Source organism: Cherax quadricarinatus, chromosome 1 (genome assembly GCF_038502225.1).
Source record: "Cherax quadricarinatus isolate ZL_2023a chromosome 1, ASM3850222v1, whole genome shotgun sequence".
NCBI classification, from domain to species: Eukaryota; Metazoa; Arthropoda; class Malacostraca; order Decapoda; family Parastacidae; genus Cherax; species Cherax quadricarinatus.
In genome coordinates, this window is record NC_091292.1 from 32,639,403 (window position 1) to 32,655,439 (window position 16,037).

Below are 16,037 nucleotides of genomic sequence, written 5' to 3' on the forward strand. Positions count from 1 at the left end.
CAGGTGAGAGACTGGATGCCTCAGGTGAGATATTCTGGATGCCTCAGGTGAGAGAGACTGAATGCCTCAGGTGAGAGACTGGATGCCTCAGGTGAGAGAGACTGGATACCTCAGGTGAGAGAGACTGGATACCTCAAGTGAGAGAGACTGGATACCTCAGGTGAGAGAGACTGGATACCTCAGGTGAGAGAGACTGGATACCTCAGGTGAGAGAGACTGGATGCCTCAGGTGAGAGAGACTGGATGCCTCAGGTGAGAGAGACTGGATGCCTCAGGTGAGAGAGACTGGATGCCTCAGGTGAGAGAGACTGGATGCCTCAGGTGAGAGACTCTGGATGCCTCAGGTGAGAGAGACTGGATGCCTCAGGTGAGAGACTCTGGATGCCTCAGGTGAGAGAGACTGGATGCCTCAGGTGAAAGACGCTGAATGCCTCAGATGAAATACTCTGGATGCCTCGGGTAAGAGAGACTGGATACCTCAGGTAAGAGACTCTGGATGCCTCAGGTGTGAGACTCTGGATGCCTCAGGTGAAAGACTCTGGATGCCTTAGGTGAGAGATTCTGGATGCCTCAGGTGAGAGACTCTGGATGCCTCAGGTGAGAAACTCTGGATGCCTCAGGTGAGAGACTCTGGATGCCTCAGGTGAGAGACTCTGGATGCCTCAGGTGAGAGACTCCGGATGCCTCAGGTGAGAGAGACTGGATGCCTCAGGTGAGAGATTCTGAATGCCTCAGGTGAGAGATTCTGGATGCCTCAGGTGAGAGATTCTGGATGCCTCAGGTGAGAGATTCTGGATGCCTCAGGTGAGAGATTCTGGATGCCTCAGGTAAGAAACTCTGGATGCCTCAGGTGAGAGACTCTGGATGCCTCAGTGAGAAACTCTGGATGCCTCAGGTGAGAGACTCTGGATACATGGATGCCTCAGGAGAGAGACTGGATACATGGGAGTACATGCGGAAGACAGATTGTTAACCGAGGTCTTGGAAGTCCACACTGAGACAATCTTCTGAGACCTATCTACTTCTCTCTAGATTAAAAACTGCCGTGTAATATTTAAACGTAGAAGCCAAGGATAGAAGAGCAGAAGGCTCTCTCCCAACCCTACACTCCCTCCAGCCACTAACGAAATGAAAACGGGGAGAAAAATGAACCATTCCATAATAACAAATGACTGGAATTTGTAGGAGATAAACAGGTTGGGCTACAAATACCTTTTTAATAGTACTACTTTTTTTCTTGACTACTAGTGTTACTGCACTGAGGTTCTACTTCTGGTTACCACTGGTTCTGCTATCACTAACACACCCACTCACTTCTATTATTAATTAGGTTGCCTCGTTGTAAACGCATCGTCCAAATGCATCAGAAATCCGTTGACTTCAGACTGCCCCGACTTAGTATCTTTTTGAATCCTCTACTTACAAAGTTATTCTTCAGCTGCGTTTTGAATTTAGTTACAACTCTAACTGGTAATTTATTCCATTTGCTATAATTTAAAAAAAATCATTTGCATATGATCACATTGCATCTTCTGCCTTGCAGTTTCATTCCTCTGGTCTAGAGTTTTGACAATAATATTTCTACAAGTACATGTACAAAGTATACAGGGCTTCCTGACATCAATGACGTACTACTATATATATAAAGCCCCTTGTTATGCAGAGCATTTCGGGAAAATTAGGTCAATTTTGTCCCAGGATGCGACCCACACCAGTCGACTAACACCCAGGTACCAATTTTATTGATGGGTGAACAGGGACAGCAGGTGTCTCATGGAAATATGTACGTCCTAAAGTTTTCCAGCCGTATCTGGGGATCGATACCTGGATCTCAGTGTGTGAGCTGAGTGCGCTAGCGATCGAGCTTCGTGTCTGAGTGTATTAAAGCCATTTATTATTGTAAGGGTTTGAATCCGATCTCGTAGTCCCGTTTCTAAAGAGACTGCATTGTTCCCCAATTTGGTGTCATCGGCCAGGTTTGCCATCTTAGACGTGATCACTACCTTGATCATTTATGAATATTGCGCAGAAGACTGGACCAAGAACCGAGCCCTGGGAACTCCACTCTTTAAGAGCACAACTCACTTGTTTCCTGTCTGTGAGTCAGTCACTTGTACAGGCATGAAGTGTGTCTCCTATACCACGTGCTTTTATTTTTCCCAGCAGGTATCCCTTCACCTCATGATCCTTCTAGTTCCTGTCTCCTTGGCAGTTTATCTCAAGTTTTTAGTATCTAGCTTTATTTTTAAACTACTATTGACACTATAAGATGTTTATTTGCAATTTATTACTCATTTTGTATTGATGGTAGGGATGTGTCAACTTAAAAAATTGACATGGTTTTTCTAGGTTTGAGGCCTGTCGACTGCATTATGATCATTGAAGTGCTATTCACCCTTGATGCTGGTGAAAGGCTCTTGATCCAAGGAATTAGGTTTATCATCCCCTTCTTTCATTTGAGCCTGATTATCCATTCCCCAAAAGCTGTATGACCCCTACAGGTTTACAGCTTCAGTATGAATAAAACATTATTATTATTACATGTATCGTCCGTGAGGATCATACATCGCATGAGGAAATGAGAGGCACTCAGGATCGATCCAAGGAAGGAAAATCCAAGTTCAGTTTCTTGGATCAAGATCTCCCCCCCCCCCACTGGCGTAAAGGAACTTCCCTGTATATTTCGATCCCCCTGGTGGGGTCCTCTTCAGGAGACACACAAGTGAAAGGAGAACATGAATATATAGGAAGGTTTCTCCTTTCAACAGTGCAGGTGAGCATGGAGCGTCAGGTCGGTGGGTGGGAAGACAGACCTTGGAGTAAAGCTTAAAATTTGGGTCGGGAGTTCTTCTGTATTATGTAATTCCTGACTTTGTGCTGATGTTCTGTATTAGGTTGGGCGCTGCTCTGTAATTCTTGAGGGAAAATTTTGAAATGACGTTTGGTTTCCATTGTCCCTGTGACATGTTAAAATATGGGTGGTATCTATGAGGGCAGATTCTATGATTTTGCGTTTGTAGCTGCAGTGTGATTTATTTGACAGACAAGCCTAATACGACAATTCTAGTATTAGGCTTGTCTGTCCGATGTATACTTGGTTACAGTCTTCACATGGTAACTGGTAGATTCCTGGTGTGTCTTATGTAACTGAATGTTTGTTTCTTGGAAAAGAGTTTCCCTAGTTTGTTAGCATAGAAAGTGATTGTTGTTCACTTTGTTGAGATGATTGAATGCATGTTGGTAGTACGGCACAGTGAGTTGAGAGTTGCTGGATGGAGTTGAGATTTTGTGAATTGAAGTTTTGTATTAGTTGATATTAGCTTTCTTTTCTCCTTGTTTTATAAGCTAGTCAGGGCATCTTTATTTGAAGAATTGTTCTGAGTATCATCAAACACCAGAGAGCAATATGTTATGAACGGGATAATTCAACTGTTTTTCAACATGTTAGCAACAACGACCACAATATTCATTCGGAATATGCCGCCACCAAATACAAAAGATGGCTTGCTCAGCGCTCGCCACACCCACCTCATTACACACACCACACCCACCTCAGCACACACCACACTCACTTCAACATACCCTACACCCACCTCAGCACACACCACACTCACTTCAACATACCCTACACCCACCTTAGCACACACCACACCCACTTCAACATACCCTACACCCACCTCAGCACACACCACACCCACTTCAACATACCCTACACCCACCTCAGCACACACCACACTCACTTCAACATACCCTACACCCACCTTAGCACACACCACACCCACTTCAACATACCCTACACCCACCTCAGCACACACCACACCCACTTCAACATATCCTACACTCACCTCAGCACACCCTAAATTGACCTCTTCACCCACAATTTTCCTCTCATTTCCCTGGAACTTTTTTCTGGAATACCTTTCTTTAACCATTGATAACCGGCAAACATACATGTTCACTCTCATATAGGGCAGGTAATCCAATATTTTATATATTTTGATATTCTGAATTATTAGACATTTATACAAATAATTTAATAAATATGTGCTTTCATACTCAAACTTGGCAACTCTTCCTATTTAGTCTGGTTACAATACTTAGAACATGTTAAGGTTCATACAGCGAGAGTTGTCTATCCCACAGCTTTAACGGACCTCGTTTCAGACACCTTACTATCTTGTGAGCGTGATAATGGTATACAATACCAATAAGTTTATAAGACACAAGTGCAACAGTTAGGTATCCTTATTCCATAACGTTTCACCTACACAGTAGGCTACTGCAATCAAGTAGAGAGGAGGCAGCAGACGTAGTAGAGGTGTATTCAGTCCATCACCATGGAAGACGAAGTTTTCGAGTGGTCAGTCCCAGTCTCAGAACTTCGTCTTCGAGGCTGATGGACTGATTATATGTCTGCTACTTCTGTTGCCTCTGTATTCGACTGAAGAAGCCTACTGTACAGGAGTAACTTTTCGGAATATGGATACCTAACTGTTGCACTTGTCTTATCAGCAGTTCATCCTGGTGACTCGTGATTCTTGCGTTTTATTCCTAATATCTGACTGGCCGTCCATAACCATTCTTAGTTACCCTTGTGATCACAGTGGGGCCCCATGCTAACCTTCCTATTGTGTACATAAATATGCCTAGTTGGATGAATCATGTTAGAACGGCATGGTCCAGTGGATAGCACTGGCCTGCTGTTGCCAAGAGTTGGCTGCAGGCTCGTTCTGTTATTTATTTACCTTTGAGTCTTTAAGCCATCACTGTTACTTCCTAGTCATCTGTGTTGTCTTCAAGCTGTCTCTACCCTTCATACTGATCTCAAGATCTTTGTAATTTCTTTTCTTCTTTAGCTGTCGTTGATGTTATTGGGCGTCCCTAATACTTCATTATCCTTTAGCTTTCTCTTATCCGTTGATATTCTCAATAAAAGTTTCTGATTTCTAATAACTATTTATTTTCCCTCTTCATCTTCTTGTATTCGCTCTCCCGGACTCTGTCTAGTTGTCCCTTATTCATCTAAGTCCCCCCTGATTCTTTATAGTCTTCCCTGATTCTTCACAGTCGTCTTTTGTCTTCATTAGCTTTTGTTATTCATTCATACGGTAGACCGTGGCCTGGTGGCAAAAGCTCTCGCTTCACATGCTAAGTGTCCGGGTTTGAGTCCCGGCTAGGGTAAAAACATTAGGCGTGTTTCCTTACACCGGTTGTCCCTGTTCATCCATCAGTAAAAGTGGATACCTGGGTGTTAGTCGACTGGTGTGGGTCGCATCCTGGGATAAAACTGACCTAATTTGCCCAAAATACTCTGCATAACAAAGGGCTTTTTATATAGTAGTATATCATTGATGTCAGCTAGGCCTGTATTCCTTGTACATGTACTTGTAGAAATCAAGATATTTTTATTATTATACTCGCCTCTCCTGATCCTTCCAGATGTCTCTTCCACTTATTCCTTATTACCCACAATGTTGTCCACTGTCATCCTGACATCTTTCCAGTGCCCGCTAACGTGTTCCTTTTCTTACATTTCCTTCAGAACTCGGACTACATAAGGACGCTTGACTGGCAGGCGGAAAACTTTCCCCAGGACCAGCGCATGGAGTTTATTATGTACCAGGCTGACAATGTCCTCACTGCCGACTATGTCAGGGAGGTGAGTTAGGGAGGGACTCGGGGGAGGGGGGTAAATGTAGAGGTGTGAAAACAGACATGTAGAGGGAGAAGGTGCGGCCCACTGCAAAATCCCCATTAGAATTTTGAGAACATCCCATCTCCAAAATTCCAATCCTGTTAGCTTTCTCAGAATGTGTTCATAGATATTACCTTATTCACAGTAAGAGAGTTGCATCTTGACCGACCTATCCTGCGCTGTCCTCCCTATAACAAGCACAAAATCATCTCAACAGCCAATTTTCTACTTTTAATTAAAATTACACCTTGTATACCACCACACTATCTTCTGTTAACGTGATTCCTCACTCTGTATAATATTCACACTATGTATTGGTTAGAGAAACAATACTAGTGTGATCAGTCTACTAACTGCAAGACTGTGACTGCTTCACACACTAACAATATCGTCGACACAATTATTATTGTCCGATGCATTTTTTAAGAGATATCTTTGATATCTTTTTAGATTTATTTAGTCTTTCATAGATCCATCTATTGATATATCCACTGCTACGTATATAAATGCCTTCGTTTTTTTTTTCATACTCCTTCCTTCCAATCCGACCTCCAGTCTTTCATTTCCTATATTTTTCCTCTCTCCACCTTGTTAGTTTCTTTGTGTGCTGTCACCTCTTTTGTTCCACAACCTAAAGTTTTCACCAACTTCTACAATTTCTCTTCTGAATTTCCCTGATATACTTTACCACCAGCTAACAGCAACAGTCACAACTCTTTTAATATATATAATTCATCAAGTATCGCTAAAGGATTATCTGATTTTTTTTATCGAAATATTTCGTTTAAACTTAGGAACACCTCATCAGATCAGCCTCAAATTTTTAATACTTATGTACTCTTAACTAGGTAAGGGTTTGTGCAACTATTGGCTTGTTCAGATACTGTCTTGCTCAGTGACCCCTCAACCTTCCTACACAAGTGGGCCACATTTGAAGTCAGATGTGTGCTGAGGACCGCACCTTGAAACTCGAGGTGAATCAATGTAGCAGCTAACGTAACTCATGTTTAAATAACAATAATTATTACCCTTTGGATAAATCGGCACTGATCAGAAGTTGTGGAAAATACTGTATATATTTTCCAGCCATTTTGGTTTTTGAATTGAACAGAACGTTAGAGTGAATGGGAAGAATTTTTCGTGCTCTAGAGGTTAAAATTGGGCTGACACCTCTCAAATAGGGGGCGAAATTGTTGGATGTGCATTCCTGCATAATTTGAGTATCAGGCGACTGGACAAGACAGCTCCAGGAACCTCAGATAAGTCTGTTTGTTTAATTCTGGCCAGTAATTTCATAAAATTAGACACTGAGGTTTTCTGGGTATAATACACATTAATCTCCAGTCAAATTGGTGAGTGATATTAAGATATATTTTCCTTCTGTTATGTAATTGTGTATATATATAACCATTTATTATTTTTAATATACAGTCCACAAAATTTATATATTTACCAGTATTCCTGGTTATACATATTTCATTGGTAATTAATAGGTCCAGAGCAACTTGTGGATATGACAGTGGTAGGTATCGAAGGGGGACATTTTTTGCGACCTAGGTGTCCCAGATTCCTAACTGATAAATAATAATTATCTTTTCATTTACTGTTATGTATATATAATGATACATCCAAGTAAATGCAATTTTCCACAGAAGTGACAGGTGGTTGTTAGAGGTGGCTATAAGGTTTTGATATAAAATGTCTTTAAATATTTTGTAACTGATACTGTGCAGTGTGCAACCTGCATAAAAGGGAATTCATAATTTCATGTGAGGGCCGCATCTTTTTTCTAGAAGGACCACATGCGGCCCTTGAGACGCATGTTGGGGACCCCTGTTCTGGTGTATGTTATTTAGGGTATTAGTTTATTCTTGATCGTGGGGAGGGGGGGGGACACTATGAAAATGGGGAAATTAAGTTTTTTTTTATACATTTAGCAACCTTATTTTCAATTTCAGTTTCCATCCAATAACATAATAAAGCCTCTTCTGATCGGCTTAAAACTCTCAACACTTGTGATCCTACTTAGGAGGTTGGAATTGTTGGTGAAGTGTGTAGATTTTAAGTTGGCATTTTTATTTTTAAAATGGTGTGGTATTTTTTCCAGTAAAATATATTGACAGTGTTTCATTTGAATGACTTTAACCATTAATGGCTGTGGGGAAGGGGACGTGTGTGTCATCTATTTGTACTCGCGTATTTATGGTTGCAGGGGTCGATTCATACCTCCTGGCCCCGCATCTTCTCTGATCGCTACTAGGTCCTCTCCCTGTTCCATGAGCTTTATCATACCTCATCTTAAAGCTATGTATGGTTTCTGTCTCCACTACTTCATTTGCTAGACTATTCCAGTTATTGACAACTCTATGACTGAAGAAATACATCCTAACATCTCTTGGGCTCATCTGAATCTTCAACTTTCAATTGTGACCCCTTGTTTCTGTGTCCCATCCCTGGAACATCCTGCCTCTGTCCACCTTATCTATTCCACACAGTATTTTGTATGTCGTTATCATGTCCCCCCTAACCCTCCTGTCCTCCAGTGTTGTCAGGCCGATTTCCCTCAACCTTTCTTCGTAGGACATTCCCCTTAGCTCTGGAACTATCCTTGTTGCAATCTTTTGCACTTTCTCTAATTTCTTGACGTGCTTGACCAGATGTGGGTTCCAAACTGGTGCTGCATACTCCAGTATGAACCTGACGTACACGGTGTACAGTGTCTTGAACGATTCCTTACTGAGGTATCAGAGCGTTATTCTCAGGTTTACCAGGCGCCCATATGCTGCAGCAGTTATCTGGTTGATGTGTACTTCCAGAGATGCGCTTGGTATTATACTCACCCAAAGATCTTTCTCCTTGAGTGAGGTTTGCAGTCTTTGGCCACCTAGCCTATACTCTCTCTGCAGTCTTCTTTGCTCTTCCCCGATCTTCATGACTTTGCATTTGGCGGGGTTCAGTTCTAGGAGCCAGTTGCTGGACCACTCATCCAGCCTGTCCAGGTCTCTTTGTAGTCCTGCCTGATCCTCATCTGATTTAATTCTCCTCATTAACTTAACATCTGCGCACAGGAACACTTCTCAGTTTATCCCATCCATCATGTCATTCACATATACCAAAAATAGCACTGGTCCTAGGACTGACCCCTGTGGGATCCCACTCATCACAGGCGCCCACTGTGATACTTCATCACGTACCATGACTCCTTGTTGTCTCCCTGTCAGGTATTCTCTGATCAATTGCAGTGCTCTTCCTGTTATACGTGCCTGATCCTCTAGCTTCTGCACTAATCTCTTGTGATTAACTGTGTCGAAGGCCTTCTTGCAGTCCAAGAAAATGCAATCAACCCACCCCTCCCTCTCGTGTCTTACTTCTGTTACCTTGTCATAAAATTCCAGAAGGTTTGCGACACAGGATTTGCCTTCCATGAATCTGTGCTGGTTGTCATTTATAATCTTGTTCCATTTCAAGTGCTCCACCACTCTCCTCCTGATAATCTTCTCCTTGACTTTGCATACCATACACGTCTGTGACATTGGTCTATAGTTAAGTGCCTCGTTTCTGTCCCCTTTCTTACAAACGGGGACTACATTTGCCGTCTTCTATACCTCGGGTAGTTGTTTAGTTTCAAGGGATGTGTTGAAAATTGTGGTCAGTGGCACACACAGCATTTCTACCCCCTCTCTAAGGACCCACAGAGAGATGTTCTCAGGTCCCACTGCCTTTGAGGTATCAAATTTACTTAGCAGCTTTTTCACCTCAGTTGTGTGTATTTCATCCAACACTTGTTTGTACATCCCTTGTTGGTGCCCCCTTCTGTTCTGTCTTTCCAGAGTCCTTCCTGTCTCCACTGTAAATACTTCCTTAAATCTTGTGTTGAGCTCCTCACATAGATCTTGATTGTTTCTTGTGAGTTCCCCACCTTCTGTCCTCAGCCTGATCCCCTGATCTTTGAATGCTGTCTTCCTCCTAATGTGGCTATAACAGCAGTTTCGGGTCAGACTTGACTTTCGATGCTATGTTTTCGTACTGTAGCTCGCTGGACCTCCCTCCTTATCTGTGCATACTTGTTTCAGGCTCTTCGATTAATCTCATTATTTTCCTGGGTTCTTTGCCTTCTGTACTTAGTTTCTGCCTCCCTACACTTTCGGGTAAACCAAGAACTCATTCTGGTCTTCCCATTATTTATGTTGCCCTTGAGAACAAAACTTTCCTCTGCCTCCTTGCATTTTGTTACGTAGTCCATCATTTCGTTTACTGACTCTCCTACCAATTTTGTGTGTGTGTGAGAGAGAGAGAGAGAGAGAGAGAGAGAGAGAGAGAGAGAGAGAGAGAGAGAGAGAGAGAGAGAGAGAGAAAGAGGCAAAAGAAAGATTCGAAGAAAGCATGAAGAAAAGAAACTCAATAAAGAATGTGTGTATGATTTCATTTGGAATGTATGAAGGTCAAGGGGAGGAGTAAGAGAGCTTCTGAGAGATAGAGTAAATCAAACCACAGAAAACCGTGAAATAAGCTTGAGAGGTAGAAACAAATGCGCAAGATTAAGAAGGGATGCTGAAAATTTCTGACATAACCCTAACTTCACGTGACTTTGAAAAAGCCATTGACAACATGCCCACGCATTCAGCCCCAGGCCCAGACTCGTGGAACTCCGTGGTCGTTAAGAACTGCGAGAAACCCCTTTTGTGTGCCTTAAGTATACTGTGGAGAGGGAGCATAGACACAGGGGTCATCCCACAGTCACTAAAAACAATGGATATAGATCCACTCCATAAAGGTGACAGCAAAGCAGTAGTTAAGAACTATAGACCAATAGGTATAACGTCCCACCTCAAACTCTTTGAAAGAGTTCTAAGAAGCATATCTGAAACCACTTGGATTCCCAGTAATTGCACAGTCCAGGGCATCATGGGTTTAGAGCAGGTCGATCCTGCCTCTCGCAACTACTGGACCACTATATGGTCTTGGATACACTGGAAGACAAGTGGAATGCAGATCATGATGTAATAGTGCACAAAATGCGTGCTAGAGGGATAATTGGTAAAATGGGCAGATGAATCTTCAACTTTCTGACCAATCGAACACAAAGAGTAGTGGTAAACAGAGCTAAGTCGGAAGCTGCAACAGTGAAAAGCTCTGTTCCACTAGGCACAGTACTCGCCCCAATCCTGTTCCTCATCCTCATATCAGACAGGGAGATGTGAACCATAGCACCGTGTCATTCTCTGCAGACAATACTAGAATCTCCATGAAACTGTTAGGTAAATCTCCAAGCAGATATAAATCAAGTTTTTTAGTGGGTAACAGAAAACAATACGATGGTCAGTGAGGACAAATTTCAACTATTCTGTTATGGAAACCTGGAGGAAATAATAGCTAATTACACAGTAGAACGGAAAAGTAGTGTAAAGGACCTGGGAGTGTTAATGTGTTAATGTCAAAACCCAAATCAGTATGATTATCACGTCTGCGAGGAAAATAGTAGGATGGATAATGAGAACCTTCAAAACAAGGGATGCCAAGCCATTGATGATCCTTTTTATATCACTTGTTCTCTCTAAGTTAGAATACTCTTGTACACAAACATCTCCATTCAAGGCAGGAGAAATCGCAGATCTAGAAAATATACAGAAAACCTTTACTGCACATATAAGTTATGTTAAACACCTTAATTACTGGGAAAGCTTGGATTCACTTGACCTGTACTTATTGGAGTGCAAGAGAGAGAGAGAAATCATAATCTAGAGGGGCTGATTCCAAATCTACACACAGAAATCACTCCCTACGAAAGCAAAAGACTGGGCAGATGGTGCCAACATACCCCCCAGTGATAAGTAGGGGTGCCATCAGTACACTAAGAAAAAACACAATTAGTGTTCGGGGCCGAAGACAATTAAACAACCTCCCACCAGGCATAAGGGGAATTGCCAATAGACTCCTGGCTACCTTCAAGAGGCAGCGGGATAGATACCTAAAGTCAGTACTTGACCTGCCGGGCTGTGATTTGTACTTGGACTATGTGCGGCCAGCAGTACGAGAAACCAGAGAAAGCAGAAACAACAAACCAGACTTCCAAAAAAGTAGACTATAAAGGTATGAGGGGAATTCTAAAAGAATACAGTGGGACAAAGAACTGGAGGATAAAGAATGAAATGAAATGTGCTCAGGGCCGGATTAAGAAGTCTCCGGGCCCTAGGCTATTCAGATTGGCGGGGCCCCTTTGAGTTACAGGTAAGCGAAGCGACCCCTTCCAGCTTGGGGGTGGGGGGTGGGGGGGGTCGGTGTGAGCCTGTTTAAGGTCTAATTAAATACATTCTGGCTATTTAGATTAAATTTAATAGGGAAAGTACATCAAGACAACCAAAACCATTTACCAACAGCCATTATAACTATCTTGTTAAATCATGCATTTTAAAGAGAATAAACTCAAGACAGCATAGTATTACTAGATTAGGCTATTAAAGTAGTGACATCATGTACCTATTATATTCAGCATAACCACTACAGCACTATTATTCCCTTTATAAATCACTGACCATTATTGTTATCATTGCATCATGCATAAGACTATCAAATCATATAAACTCAAGAAAGTAAAGAATTGTTTATATTCACAGGCACTTTTTAAATAAACTTTTTTCTGGATTTCATATTGGCAAAATCATCAATTATATTCTGAAAATCAATATTTCTTGTTAGATCAGACTCAATGGTCAACAAGGCTAGGTTACACAATTTGTCTTGGCTCATTGTTGAACGGAGCTGGTTTTTCACTCTTTTCAAAACAGAAAATGAACGTTCTCCTTCACAGTTAGAAGCTGGAAGTGTTAGGTAAAGGCGATACACTATGTCAACATTAGGGAAGGTTTCTGAGATGCCTGCATTTCTTAAATGTTTCAAAGCAGCTGAGGGCGCACATTTTTCAGGTGGAGCTTTAATCTGATTCATATACCCAGAAAAATGAACTATTTCTTCAACAAATGTGTCCTGAACATCTGCTGAAAGGTGTTGTTGCAACTTTAATGCAGCTTCTCTCAATTCTGCATCTGGCATAGTAGTAATTTTGAACAGAAATCCAAACTTGTCATTGAGATTCTGGTAGATTTCTTTTCTTTTCACCAATTCTGTAATCAGTGAATCCAGAATGACGAAGTATGTAGCTGTCTTACATTTCTGCCTTGGTAGCAACACAATTTCATTGTCTGGCTCTTCAAAATTGCGTTTCCTCTTCCTTGACCGCTGATGATCAGCCCAGTAACTGTAGTCTTTCACCAGCAGTTTAGCTTTCTCTTCAAACATTTCAAAAGCTTCATCATTGCGAAGTGAGCTTACAAATTCCACTAAGCCATTTCAATTTCAATTTTCTGAAGCGTCTTGTTCGTGGCATTTAACCGTTCCAGTATACAGTCCCAAAGCACACAGAGTAAGGCCAATTCAAAATCTTCCAATTTAGATGCTAAGCTGGCTGCTTCGCTTCTTGTAGTTGCTGTCTGGTCTTCATCCTCTGCTATTTGGATCAAAGCAGAACGTATTTCAGCAAAGCTGTCTTTCAAAGCATGTGTTGCATCATGCTATGCTGACCACCTTGTTGTTGATAATGATTTGATGACATCTCTATGAATGGTTGACTTGAGTATACTCCACCGATGCGCTGAAGCAGAGAAAAAATTAAAGAGTGCTTGTAAAAGTCCAAAAAATGAAACTGCAGCGACACAACACTCCGCAGCACATGACCCAACAAGATTAAGAGAATGTGCTGAGCAGGGCACATATTCAGCAAGTGGGTTGATTTGCTTGATACGGGCTTGCAATCCATTATATTTACCCGACATGTTACTTGCATTGTCGTAGCTCTGGCCACGGCAATCCATCATAGAGAGATCATGTTCAAGCAGAGTATCCAGTACTACATTCATCATTGTTTCTCCATCATGGCCTGAAAGAGGAATGAATTTTATAAAGCGCTCTACAGGCTTACCACTGGAGTCGACAAAGCGAACAATGAATGTCAATTGATCTGTATGTGAAATATCTGGTGTTGAATCTACACTTATTGCAAAGTATATTGCAGCTTTCACAGCTGCTAAGATGTTATTGAGGACCTTCTTAGTCATCAGTTCAATAAATTCATTGCATATAGTAGATGACATGTAAGATACAGTGCCTCTTCCTGCATTCCCAAGGCATGGCACATAATTTGCTAAGAATGGATCGAATTGTGCTAACAGTTCTATGATCCCGAGGAAATTGCCATTGTTTTCCGAACCAAAAACCTCATTTTCTCCACGGAAAGCAAGTCCTCTCAGAGCTAAGAATTTTACAACAGCAACAACTCTTTCTAGAATTTTTCTCCAATAAGTGCGCTCTTTTTCAGTTTGATTTTCCAAATGAGAATCCAATAAGCCTTTTTTCTGTGCACGAAATACACTGGCTAAAATGCAGCTCCTATGAGTGGTGCTGTTTTCATGTTCCTCGAAATGCTTGGAATTTTTCCAGTCATTGAACCCCTGTGTGAAGGTATTTTCTTTGGTAGAAAATAGCTTGCATGCTGAACAGTACACTTTTCCTGAGCTTTCAGAGTATACCATCCATGATCTTTTCACAGTTTCTGAATTTGCAAGCTTCCTATAAAACATAGATGACTTTAAACAACGACAACTTCCATCATCATAAATCCTTGCTGATTTCCTAAAGTCAATGTTCAGAGTTTGACTGAAGTTTTCTGCAATGAAAGCATTATGTAGAGAATCTGGGATTACATTTGGCCATGAGGCAGGATCTTTTAAGACAAATCCTGTGGATGAAATGTCCGTTGAGACATTGAGAGGAGACACAAAAGAAGTAGATGCTGGCTGAGAAATAATGGAGGGAGGGCTTCCTGTATGATCTGACGTATCTGCAGATTCAACTGTACTGGTAACATCAGAAACTGTTTTCGTGAGCATGTCTGTGATCTTCCTGCAGCTTCCTACATCTTTGTTTTTCTGTTCTTCTTCTTGAATTTTCTTCTTTCTTTTCTGTGACCCACTCGCATAAGAACGTCCAACATCACGTTCACGAGATGCCATAATGAGGATGTATCACTGTCTGTAATCATGCAAATACAAATTTTTCATTATCAATTATTATTAATTTTTTAATTATTATTAATTTTTTTTTGTCAATTGGGGGGATATGGCCCTTGTAGCCCCCTTTCCTCTGGCTGTGCATCTAAAAATTCAAAACGTTACCAGAAAGGAGTCATATACAGAGCTTTTACCATAGATTAAGTTAGTGATTTGGGCTACGAATATTTTACTAATTCATCCTCCTTGATCTCCAATTTACTTAAACAGAAATCATACTGAGTCCAAGAACAATGCACAATGGTATTTATATTACCATTTTCATAACTAAACTAATCATTATGTTTTGCATGATATATGGCCTACCACCATAGATAAGGATATGAGAATTAAAGAATGCAGGGACAATTTTCAGTTTCACCCAACCAACGATTTTCTGATGTGGCTTATGTGTTTCTGGGGAAATATGTAGTAAATTAATTGATGTTCTACATCACTTCCGTCGCAACTTGAAAACTAAGCATTTGCGACGGAAGTGATGTAGAACATCAATCAATTGAGATCTGTTATTGAAATGATAAAGACTTAAAGACAGGACAAAGTGCTTTTAAAACCAACAAACGGAAGTCAGTTTGCGTTTTTAGGTTTTTCTTTATAGTATTTTTACCAAAAATGCGTCTTTACTGGTCCATGCGTCTTTACTGGTCAAGTAACCCTATCAGGTACCTCCCTTAACATTTAGAGGCGAAAACAAACATTTATCCATACACATCAATGTCTATCAACAACACTTCAGTTAATTTGTCACAGTACAAGTCTAGATAACATGTAATTACTACAGAAAATTGGAGAGGAATCTCCCATACTCACCCATTAGCGGGAAAACACAGCTGTTCTGATGTAAACAAAGGCGTGTTGAGTGTTGCCATCTATGGTTAGGTTTATTTATTTTTATTTTATTTTATTTAATTATTTATTTTTGTTTTGATTAATTTTTAAAAATCAATTTTACTCTCCAAACACTTGAACTTTTTAGGTAGGGACCCCTTTGCACTTGCACCATGTGCGCAGTCTTGGATGAGCCCCTGAACCCCTTGGACCGTGGGGCCCCCAAATGCGCAGGGCCCTAGGCAAATGCCTAGTTTGCCTATGCGGTAATCCGGCCCTGAATGTGCTGGAAGGCAGAGAAGAAATCCAGAGCCAGGAGCATACCAAGTAATGGCAAAGTCGGAGTGAGCCCATGGTTCACCCAGATATGCAAAAACTGAAAGTACAAAACA

The 16,037-nt window shown here is 41.3% G+C and overlaps 1 protein-coding gene across 1 annotated transcript in view; it reads left to right on the forward strand.

The window, feature by feature from the left end:
• The window catches only part of LOC128685191 (NPC intracellular cholesterol transporter 1-like), a 157,905-nt gene that overhangs the window by 63,872 nt on the left and 77,996 nt on the right, over nucleotides 1–16,037 (forward strand). Inside the window, exon 3 of the mRNA XM_070085711.1 lies at nucleotides 5,543–5,659. Coding sequence (XP_069941812.1) covers nucleotides 5,543–5,659 — 117 coding nt within the window. The remainder of the gene's footprint in view (nucleotides 1–5,542; nucleotides 5,660–16,037) is intronic.